Source organism: Dipodomys ordii, unplaced genomic scaffold (genome assembly GCF_000151885.1).
Source record: "Dipodomys ordii isolate 6190 unplaced genomic scaffold, Dord_2.0 Scaffold24, whole genome shotgun sequence".
NCBI classification, from domain to species: domain Eukaryota; kingdom Metazoa; phylum Chordata; class Mammalia; order Rodentia; family Heteromyidae; genus Dipodomys; species Dipodomys ordii.
In genome coordinates this window covers 16743567-16755368 of record NW_012267240.1, presented here as the reverse complement: position 1 = coordinate 16755368, position 11802 = coordinate 16743567, and the positions used below count along the sequence as shown (strand labels likewise).

At 48.1% G+C, this 11802-nt stretch overlaps 1 protein-coding gene across 1 annotated transcript in view; it reads right to left on the bottom strand.

Moving 5' to 3' along the window:
• Positions 1-160: 160 nt before the first annotated feature.
• Positions 161-11802, bottom strand: part of Frmd4a (FERM domain containing 4A) — a 288454-nt gene continuing 276812 nt past the window's right edge. The window contains exons 23-25 of the mRNA XM_013014606.1: positions 11556-11800; positions 10098-10194; positions 161-3319 (exon numbers count right to left, since the gene is read on the bottom strand). Of these exons, the coding sequence (XP_012870060.1) occupies positions 3217-3319; positions 10098-10194; positions 11556-11800 (445 nt within the window). The 3' untranslated portion in view covers positions 161-3216. The remainder of the gene's footprint in view (positions 3320-10097; positions 10195-11555; positions 11801-11802) is intronic.

Here is an 11802-nt window from a genome sequence, read left to right as displayed (position 1 = left end):
GGCTTTTTTCTTTTTGCTTATGTGGTGCTGAGGAATCGAACCCAGGGCCTCAGGCATGCAAGGCAAGCGCTCTATCACTGAGCCACCTTCCCAGCCCCCTGAGCAAACATCTTACCACATAGAAATAAACAATGTCCAAGAGGCATCAGGAATCTTTTCATTTTGAAAATGCTTTAATAAGTGTTGACAACACTGTTTTGCAAAATGTAAAGGTACTATACAAATTCTTAATACAAAAAGAATAAATTAAAAGCAGATTTCTTTTTAATTCTGCAACTTTGTCTACAACATACATCTTTCTCATTGATTACAGTTGAACAGAATCCAGTAAAATCATTTTACATGCTCTACAGTCAGTTTCAGGAGCAACCTAATCTCCCCCCCCACCCCCATTATTAAACTAGAGTCCATTTTACACAACTTGTAATAAACTATTGACATTAATGGATATGTAAAACTTTACACCTAGTTAACTAAGCAGTAATTGGTCGTTGGATAGCACCTGGATGAGGTTTGCTATATTTCGAACTAAACTAATACTTAATGAAAACAAATTGGAATTTTAACAGTTTTCAACACTCACCTGCATATAACAAAATGAGAACCCCACCTGGCTCACAGCAGTCTGATGTATGAGTCTTTTCACCAGTCTCCTGGCTGAACAGGCAATTTCTTATTGTATCCAAAGAATCCAATAGAGGCTTTTATATCAGACCAGGAGCTTCATAATTCATTTTATTTTGTTTTAAAGAAATAGGGCTATAGAAAGAATTTGTAAGTGCTCGCATACAATCACCACAGCATTTCCCACAACGACCATCGTGGCAGGCCAGAAAGGGCTGTCACTTTATGTACATTTTATATTAACCGAACACAGCGAAACAGTAAAACCTGTTTGACTCAATCTCCTTCTTCACTACCAGACTGTCATTTTGTTTGCTGGGTCTGTAATTCCTGCTTCTACTCCACTCATCTGCTTTCCCCCGCCCTAATCTAAAGTGTACCCCATGTTTTTGGAAGAGCTTCTGCCTCTCCTTAGAACTGGGCTAAAAGCTTGATCCAACAGGCTTCAGACTTTATTTCTGACTTCTACCCATGTCCTAGAACCTGTAACCAGGTAACCGCACCACCTCTAGTTTCTCTCTTGACTTTTTAACCTGTTGCTCATAGCTGTGTTGAATTCCCTCTGTACCTTCTTTTGAGAGAAAGGAAAATGACCCAACGTGCATCACATTTCCAAGTAAGGGAAGGGGTGGGTGGAGGTAATCTAAAAACAAACTATTTTAAGCTCTGATTACCCAAATAAGAGCCATAACTACCCCTCCCCATTCAAGTGCCAGATTCATTTCATATCCTAACCAGTTTCTATTTATCCTGCAGGTTTACTCCTCAAGCATTCTGGGAATAACATTTTGTCCCTCAAGCTGGAAGTGTCAACCGAGCCATATGCAGTGCTGGGGTGCCTGCCCTCCCGGCCCACAGAGAAATGGCAGAGGAGTTGGTGGCCGTGGCCAGGGTGGTATGAATGTCCCACTTGAGTGACAGCACTTTCCAGGCTACAGCAGAGGGAGCATCATGGCTGCTTAGTCCATTCTGCACCTTCCTGGTCTGGTAGAGTCTACTGATATTCTTAGTTCACACAGACATGAAAAACAAAGGTTTTCCTTTTGACACGGTAGCTAACTTTTAGTTCTGCTTTCCCACAAAAGTACCCCTTACCCTGGCTCCTGCTCCTGGCTGTCAAATGCCTTTTGACTAGGAAGTCCTTACAAATGAGAAAATCCCCCCACCCCCCCTGCGCCATCATGCACAGTCTACCTCCTCCACAGAGACCTTTTGTGCCATCTTGAGTCACCCATCTAAGATTGTGCACTGGTTATTAGAAAAATGTTTTTTTTTTGAGGCCTTTGAAGTTTGATGGCTTTCCGGTTGTGCATTGAGCATAGCTCAAAGCACATGTAAACGGCAGCTCCCACACGTGTTCTCTTCCTCGTTTTTCCTTGGTTGGATGCTGCAAACCAAGGTGGCGCTTCGAGGCGACTGTTAACGGTTGTAGTATCTGGGCCCTTCAGGAGCTGATTTTTTTTTTCAACCCTGCTCTGCCTGCCGGCTGGTAGACACATATAAATCTTCCCACCTAAGGGCATGGCTGGGCTCTTTTAAGTGACACACAGAAGTCGCATCTGCTAAGGAACAGAAAAATGAGCCACGACACATAAACACACTTGGCTGGATGGCAATGTGCTTTTTCCCTTGGTTTCCCATAAAAATGAAAAGCAAATGAAAAACCTTGAAGAAAACACAGGGGATACTTCAACTAGTGGTTTTAATGAGAGAGAACCCCCTTTTGGACAATGGTCACCTTCAAGTTTCCTGAAAGAAAGCAGGGCCTGGGCAGAGACCAGGGCTTGCCATACACAGCTCCCTGCAAGGACTGATTTCCTGGTGTCCAGATGGATGGAGTCATTGAGTCAGCAGGGCCAAGCCTTGCTGCCACCACCCTGTGGGACTACTTTTCACGGCTCTCTCTCAGAAGGGGAAGAGGATGTTTAAGGGAGATGGACTGAAGACACGATTTACGAGTTGGCTTTCACTTGGGGTGTGCAGAGTTTAAAATCTCGTTGAAGAAAGAATGTCTTCCTCTTGGCCCCTTGTATTGGTTTGTTTTTGTTTTTGCATGTGTTTAATCTTTGGCAGCATAGAACTGATCGTGAATCTCCCGATGCATCTCTGAAGGGCTAGATTTCCTCTCTCACTCCCCCCCCATGGCCACTCCCCGCAGGCTGTCTCACTTAGGAGGATTTTGGGGGAGACTAAGGATCCCCACAAGGTGGGGCACTCTCCTTGAAGGGCATGGTGGGCCTATGGCAGCGGCTGTCTGCATGTAGATCTTGCTTCCCTTCTCTCCCTTGGCTACTTGTCCGCAGGAGTTCAAGCATGCTGGCTTCCCGGACAGTGCCTGGCAGAGGGAAGCCACCAAGGCGCCATTGAGGATTGCTGTCTGGCTCTCTGTGGGCAAGAGAGCCAGGGGGACACACAGTGGGACCGGAACCTTCCAGAATGTCTCCTCAGTCAGGTATTTGAGGGTTTGAAGGGATTGCGGAGACAGGAGCAAAAAAAAAAAAGTGCTGAGGGCCAAAGCTGGTGCAGGTGACAGTGCGTCTGGGTAAGGCAAATGAGAGGCAGTGAGGTGACAGAGAATGGCATCGGGCTGGCTCACACGAGGGTCCCGGGCTTGGCTTTTTCCTGCCCGTACCACTGGACGTCAGCTAGTTCTGGATAGAGGGAGGAATCCAGGAAGCAGCTGTCAGTGTAGCTCCTGTGGGGGGTTCAAGGAGGAGACGACAGGGTTAGAGGTAGAGCACGCAGGGATGTGGACCCTCCCTCACCATGGTCTCCCCTGCCCAGAAGGCACGAAGCCTGGCACTCGAGGGTGCCGAGGATACAGGAGGCACCCAGAGACCACAAGGGTCTCACAACAGGGCTTTGGAATCCTTGGGAAACTGAGCTAGCTGCTCTTCCCCAACGTGGCTCTCACATCGGCCCATCCTGGAATCACCCGGGAGACTCAAAAATGCTCCTGTTTGAGCTCTGAGGTTGCTACTGGTAGAAATGGGATGTGTGTGCTGGGGTGGGCCTGGGGTGCTTTCTACCCTCTCCCAGGTGATTTTCAGATGCACCCTCTGTGAGAGCTCTCTGGGGCTGCAGGCCTTGGGGGTGACATCCATCTCCAAAGGGGAACCTGATTTTTCTGGTAGATTATTTTTTATTCTGTCCTGAAAAAAAAAAAACATTTAAAATATGTGACTTTCCCTGTAGTCAGATTGACAGGATATTCTGAATTTGAGTTCTAATTAAAAAAAAAATCAATTCTGTGGATTCTAAACAATCTGTTTTTGTGATTATAAAGGAAAAATACTTATTTAAAACATATAGCAGGGGGCTAGCTGCGCAGCTCCAGGCCTCGGCTTTAACCTCTGGCACCAAAATAGCCAATAGAACATACAGGAAAGCAAAGAAGGAAAGACTTCTCAAGAAAACAGGTAGGCATGACTGGTTGGGATGGGTAGAGGTGATTGTGAAACATCAAGTTGTCGTCACATGGCTAGATTGATGGCAATATGCAATACGAGGGTCCATTATCAAGGACCAACTACCCTAAACCAGCTCCCTGTGCCCAGTGCTGGGGAAGAGGCGGGCATGGTTGGCGGGGAGCTCAAAGCAAGGCGAGTTTACAGGGTAGCATAACAGCCTCCTGAGGCAGCTCTCACAGAAGAATCACACATTTACTGGGCTCTGTGGAGCAAGTGAATGACACGGTTCTGGGGCCTTGTAAATTCTTGGTTAACGCGCTTTGTCACTGAGCCACACATTCCCAGCTAGTGTCTGTACTTTGTGAATGTTCTTCATTTAGTCCAAAAAGTCCATGAGAGCTAGAAAATACCAAAGGTTTGTTTGTATCCTGGTGGTTTTCCCTCCCCTTCCCTTAGTATTAGGGCTTGAACTCAGGGCCTTGCTCTGGCTTGCTTGCTGGACACCCTCAGCATTTTTGCTAGGCAATTAGAGAGGTGGATCCTAAAGACTGTTCTGCCGGGGCTGGCCTTGAGCTATGATCCTCCAGGCTTCTGCCTCCTGAGTAGCTAGGATTATAAGTGTGAGCCATTGGCATCAGGCATTCTAGTGGATTCTAATGCCACTTTTGTACTTGCAGCCCTGGAAACAATGGGTTAACTCCTTAAATGTGGCTCCAGAATCAAAGGAATAAAAGGCCCTTAGTTATGATGCTGCCATGGTATGCTGAGTTTGGATGGTAAGTGGACGATTCTATTGCACCCACCCTAGGACTGAGAACTTCTAATGGGAAAGGTGTTTGAGCCCAACATGAGAGAATTGCAAGCTGCCCCCCTGGAGGCCAGTATCTCTTTAAGGTTACCGCTTCTTCCTGGATAGACCTGTGACCCTGGCTTCCCATGTAGAGTCCAACCAGGCATCAATTCCAAGATGGCAAAGGCCAAGCCAGGCAGCTTTGAAAGCACGAGGCTGACAGGAGCAGAAAACAGAGCCATGGGAGGAGAGTACTGGCGGGCCCCATCTCCATCAGCTGATTCACTCCTCCATGCTTAAGTCTATTGAATTGATTTCTGTTTGCTAGGCAATGAATACTACTAGCACCTTGAAATAGGAACTCTGGAGAGAAATTCGTTGTGGATACATTTGTTTGTGATATGGATCTATCTTTGGACAAAATTTCCCTTTAGACTTCATAGACTATTTAGAAATTACCTCCGCCAGCATTTCTCAAAGTAGACCTGTGAAGGCTCTGAGGAAACAAAGGTTCTCTGGACAAGTAAGTTTGAGGACCTGGCCTTTAGGAACACTGATACACACTAAACACAGATACACTAAAGTCCTGTATTACCATGTTTTACTCAGAACTGCTCAAACTTCATGACCTATTAATGCCCACACAACACACAATCTTCCATAACTTCATACTATCAATTGTGTTTGAATCTCTTTGTGTAACATCTCCTCAAAACAGTTTTTGGCTCAAACTCTGATAGTTTAAAAAAATGGGCCAGGCGCTGGTGGCTCACACCTATAATCCTAGTTACTTTTAGGAGGCTGAGATCTGAGAATCACGGTTCGAAGCCAGCCTGGGCAGCAAAGTCCATGAGACTCTCATCTGCAGTGAACCACCAGAAAAAAAAAAAAAGCGGAAGTGGCATTGTGGCTCAAGTGGTAGCGTGCTAGTCTTGAGCTGAAGAGCTCGGGGCAGTGCCAGGCCTGGAGTTCATGCACCATGACCAGGCCCCCCCCCAAAAAAAATAGGTAATAGTTTGCACCACAAATACAAAGGACCTCTGTCACAATACAATGCGCTTGAGAGGAACTGAAAATCCTCTTTACATGGAGCAGAAGCTCAATGCTCACTGAGTTCAAACAGCAGCATTTAAACAAGGCAGCAAGTCATGCAGTTTACAATGTATGTGAGACTCAGTTAATGGGTGGGGGGGGGGAGTGGCTGGACCACATGCTCACCTGTGCCTCATTAAGGAGACCCCTGTATTGCTAACACACAGATCTGTGGGTCTGGCAGGTTTGTTTTTAAATTGTAGAGCTCTTTACTCCTTATCATTGAACGGACCAAACAAGATCTCTGTGGTGGGGCAGGGGCTGCCCAGTGGCTGTCCCAGATGGAATCTGGAAGGGCCACAGAGTGACAGCTACAGCTTCCCCGGTCTCTACCTCTTCTGAGAAGGGGTGCTTACAGCATGACTTGCGACTGGCCTGAAATGTGTGTACTATTTTCTGACTAAAGTGTATCCATTGAAGGAATAAAAGAAAAAACAAGAGGAAGTTGGATGGAAATACATATCCACCCACTCTACAGATGTTCCACAGGAAGTATTTCTAAGAGATTCTCCAGCATTTCTGAAGGATGTAGCAGGCAGCCTTCAAGGTTGGAAATGTGGCTGAACCTGTTGGCATTGTATTTTCTGGTGGGGCTCAGTGAAGCCCTAGCTTCTCAGTCTATACAAATCAATCCTATGCTAAGAGAAGATGCCGCGGGCCAAGGAAGTGGGCAGCCCTCATGAACAACGCAAACCGGGAAGCACTACCTGGTCCCTGGGGAAATCAACTAAGTTGTCCCCTGGCACGTGACCTGGGAGGTTTTTCTGCCACCCAGAAGGGAACTTCTGAGTCTACTGTTGGCTTTATGGAATGCCCTTTACCAGGTAAGATCCAGGGCAATGGCTAAGCCAGGGCCTCTAACTCATGATCCTCAGTCAGCTGTGTTTTACAGCTGCTTTGACAGGGAGGTGGAGTGATTGATGTGTGTATGAGGGAGGAAGGGTGGAGAAATTTCAATTAAATTCAATTACTTGTATGAATTGATTTTTGTCAATGTACAGTTCCAAGAACAGTCATAAATTGCTTCTGCAAGTGTACACTTCATACTTATTATCCTTTCTAAACTCTGAGCTGCGCTTTATCACTATGCCTTACTAAAAATGACTGTTTACAAAACTGACTGGGTAGAGAGAGGGTCACGTGACAAGGCCCTCTTGAGTCCAGTCCACCCGGCTGCACATGAACTTGTTTCTAAATTCCAGCTTCTCCATCACAGTCTCACAGTAATCTTTCAAACCTAATTAATTCTGAAGTGCCCACTTCCAGCACCTCTAGCACATTATTTTGTCACACTATACTGAAGGAAAAAAATGGATCCTTTCTATTTAAAAAGACTGCTCTTACACAGAAGGCTGGGTGCAGTGGTAATCCTAGCTACTCAGCACTTGAAAAAGTGATTGCTCTCATCACTGAATCTTTTTTTTTTAACATTTTTGGTTTTATTTCTTGGAGCACTTAATACATATGCACGCCTGTCCCCTAATAGCTTTGTGAACTGTGGCCTTGAACATGACCTTCTGGAACTAAGATCTTATATAGAGTCAAGGTTCCATTATTTTGACCAAATTAAAAATTTTAGACTAGGCATGGTGGCTCATGTCTGTAATACCAGCTACCCAGTTGACAGATGTCCAGAGGCTCAAGGTCAGCCCAAGCAAAAATGTGAGACTCTGAAAAACAGCTAAAGAAAAAAAAACATGGCTAGATGCATGGCTCAAGCGGTAGAGTGCCTGCCTAGCCAAGCACAGGGCCCTGAATTCAAACCTCAATACCACCAAACAAACGTACCCCAAAAGCATTCTGTCTACCTCTGCATGGCATCCTCCTATTTCTAGAAATGCTGATCTCAATGCTATGCAATTAAAAGTCCCTGGACAGCAGCGTTTTAGAAATTTCAACAGGCATTGCAGTTAGTAGCCAGGATGGTACCAAGGGCTCATTCTAATGAGTTCCTAGGTGGTGATGGTAATGATGGTGGTGGAGGTGGTGATGGTGATGAAGCTAATCGACAGGGTTTTATAGCATCTGTACAAATACATAGCTGCCACTCAAAAATGCAGCGATGTGATCTCAGGTGCATCTACCTTGATACTTGGACACACTAGTCCAACACTGCTCACGGAGCCACTGAAAAGTATTCACGGACACTTAATTGGGAATCTTTCTAGGAAGTAGCATTAATAATATCAAACATCTGATGATAAAAACCACACATACAAATGTCTAGAGAGAAGACGTAATGGCTTCCACTCAGATGTTTCCTTCTGGAAACCGTGACAACACATGTGCAGCACACCTGGTATCACAAACTCATGGGCAGTAAGAACAAAACGTTCCCTTACGATACCTCTATTCATCAGTACTTTGGTGAGTTGGAGACTCAGACCCATCCATGATGGGTGAGCTTTCTGTTGCTTCTCTGAACAAAGGAAAGCAGAAGAGGAAGAGAAGAGAGGTTATGTTAGAAAGAGGCGTTTGATACACATGATTAGTAGCTCATTAGCACACCGGAAGGACCCACTGATCACCCACGTGTCAGTGACAACGTAAGCAATACAGAACGGCCCATCCCCATTTGTGTGGCTTTGGGAAGGTAGGTAGCACTGGCAGTGTTCCCTGCATGCTATTTTTTTTAAAAAATCATTATCTTCAGAGAGCAACTATTGCTTGTGAATAATCACTCAATCCAATCTGGCAAAACAGCTGACTTCAAAAACCAAAGTAAGGTCCAACTTAAGTGATTAGCCTTGTAAATCCTAGCCTATAGTCAAACACACTGGCATATATTTGGATCAGGCAAGATGGGCATGATCTGGAAGTGCTGGAGGATCCAGAGAGAAGTGTCCTATTTGGATGAGATGGTTTAGCCCCTGAAGGGAGACAGAGGCTGTCTCTTGGGAATTAATCTTGGGGAGACTCTTGGACTGTAAGCCCTGTTCAGAGAGAGTCTAGGGCTGGAGTGAAGATGGTATGTAAGTGAGTTTGCAAATGATTCATAATAAAGACACAGGGGTAGCTACTACCAAACATACCTAAGTAGCAAGGGTAGACAATACATTCTCTTAGGATTAAGAGGTAGAGCGGGATGAGGCAGGGGTGGTCAAACCATCTGTCAATCACCTAATAGGAGGGCTTGTGGCAGCAGCCTGCTGCTTCTGCCCCTGGGCTGGGTGAAGCTCGGGCTTCTGGTCTGGGATCCACCAGCTGGGTGGAAGAAGTTTCGGGGGGTCAAGGCACTTAGTTTCCTTGAGCCTCAGCCCTAAAGCCAAAGAATCCAGATATTTCCCCTTGCCGCAATGCATGCAGCCTGGATTCTAGGAACTGAGAAAGCCTGTGAACTCCCAGCAAGTGCTCATGAAGTGTGAGCAGTCCCTCCATCCAAAACGAAGGCTCTGGGAAGCCCCGGTAAATTCACTGCTCGACACTGGAGATTCATCTCCCAGCCAGCAATCAGATTTTTCCAGACACCCCTCCCCAGTCTCCAGCAGAGCAGAAACTCGCTGAAGTTGGAGACAGGAGCAGGTAGCAGGTCACTCACACCTGCTGGAGGCATGGGTGAGAACGTCCTACCCGGCCACAGGTTATAACGCTCAAGGAGGACACCTAACACCACCCAAAAAAAGAACTGGCTCCTGCTTTCATCTACTGTGCTGTGCCCAGCCTTTACTTGAAGGTCTCAAGGCACCTGACTTGCTTTACTTCTTCATAAAGAACAAGTGCTCAGTGCAGACAGAGCCCTCTCCATCAGATGCATTCCGATGTACTGAGAAGCATGTGCCAGATGCTTGGGGCACCATTCAGGGAGGGCTGGCCTGGCACCTCCGGTTGGCCTGGGTTATCATTAGAACCCAAGCCAGATGTCTGTCTGGAATTCTGACCAGAGGAATGCAATACTTCCTGTTTCCCCTCCCCACATTCTGGGGAGGAGGGGTGAAGGTGGGGTTCATGACCTACTGTGAAAGCATATGTACAGAACTCACCCCCATAAAGAAGAGGAGTGAGGTAGAAGGGGTCAGTGAGTGATTCATGAAGTTTCTTTGGAAACCAAGCCATGTTCCCCATAATGAGCCCTGCTAACTTGCTTGCTCCTATGTCTTGCATCACTAGGGTCTCCCATTGACAATGCTCAGACATGGCCTAGAATGCAGAAGAGCCAGGCGCAGCCGGGAGGGAACACTCACCCCGTCTGCCAGGTCAGGAGGTGGTGGGGGCTGCTCGGGGGGGTGGCTCCAACCTCACTGGACGGCGTCGAGCTTCTCTGGCTCTGAGGTAAGGCAGCTGCACACGGAGGGAGTGGGAAAGAGGGAGAGGACATGGCTGAGACCAGGTGAAGGAGCTCGGGACGTGGCCTCTGCACCTTTGAGCATGGGGCCCCATTGCCAGGGATTCAGGCTACAGCCCCTGTGGCAGGGTCTTGGTGACCCCACAGCACAATCACAGTGCACAAACATCTCTGTACATCCACCAAACCAGGTGCCTCCGTTCTGATTTGGGCTGATCTGGGACCCCAAGTTCCCGCTTTGCCACGGGAGTAAGCCCCGGGAAGGGCTCTGGTTTCTATGGTAAAGGCAGCAAAGGCCCTTTGAGGGAGAGCCTGGCAGAGCTCATGCAGGAATGCCTGCTCTGGACAGCAGGAGCCTCTGCCTTGGGGCTCCCGGGACAGAGAAGCTGCCAGAGAGATTCTCCACCTATTCTCTGCAGACTTCTGAGGGGTGTTCAGCTTGCCATTTGTTAACTTTAACACTGCCTAAATGGGCAGCACCTTCATAGCTCAGCCACATATGACTCCCCATTTACTGACGGGCCACAGGAGTCCTCTGGGAAGGGGTGGATGGCAATCCCAGCAGATGCAGTCTTTGCTCTCTTGGAAATGGCATCCTTTTCCTCAATCATAGACATGGCTTCTCGAACGTTTTTTTTTTAACACATGCCAAAAGACTGGCGGCCAATCTTGAGGAGTGCTGTTGACAGGACATAAGCTTTTCTATCTCTGCCCTGGTAGTATCATGGATGGTCCTGCCGCTCAGCTGTACACGGAAGTTACAGCCTCAGCCTTGTGACACTGCTTTACGGTACTTAGAGGAAGGAGGACTGGGAAGAAGGCTGCAGGACCATAAAATCCATGGTACCTCCATGATCCACTCACTTGGTTCTGTTCTGCCCTCTGCGGTTTGGCAGAGTTGTAGCTTGCCTGTTTAACCTCTAATCCCTCCTCACCAGAATAGAGTGGTCACCTCGGGCTGCATAAACCCTGGGAACGGAGTTCATCCAGCACCCTTAGATTTCTGAGCCTGGCGCTGGTGGCTCACGCCTGTAACCCTAGCTACTCAGGAGGAGGCTGAGGTCCCAGGGTTGAAGTTCAAAACCGGCCTGGGCAGGAAAGGCCATGAGACCCCCCCCCCCCAAATCTCCAAGCAACCACCTAAACACCAGAAGTGGCTCAAAGTGGCAGAGTGCTAGCTTTGAGCAGAAAAGCTCCAGACCCTGAGCTCAAGCCCCATGACTAACTAAAACAAAGGGGGCCCGACTAGGTCGGCCTGCCACCCGCACATCCAAGCGCACCCCCCCCTTAGGGATGATCCCCGCCAGGTCTAAGGACCCCGCCTCCCCCCCCTCACCGCCGGGGCGCGCCCTCTCACCTGACGTGGCCTTACACATCTGGGGCATCCTGGTGACCCGGCTGTGTGCCACGAAGGTGCTCTGGGAGGAGGTGCTGTACTGGGAGCCGCTGTCGGAGGAGGTGGAGCTGGTGTGCGACAGGCGGCAGTGCTCGCGGTGCGAGGACGTGGAGCGCTGGTACCACTGGCGCAGCTCGTCCGACACGGCCGCGCGCCCCGCGCCCTTGTCGTGCGCGCCCTCGCGGCCCAGCGACGGAGTCCGCAGGAT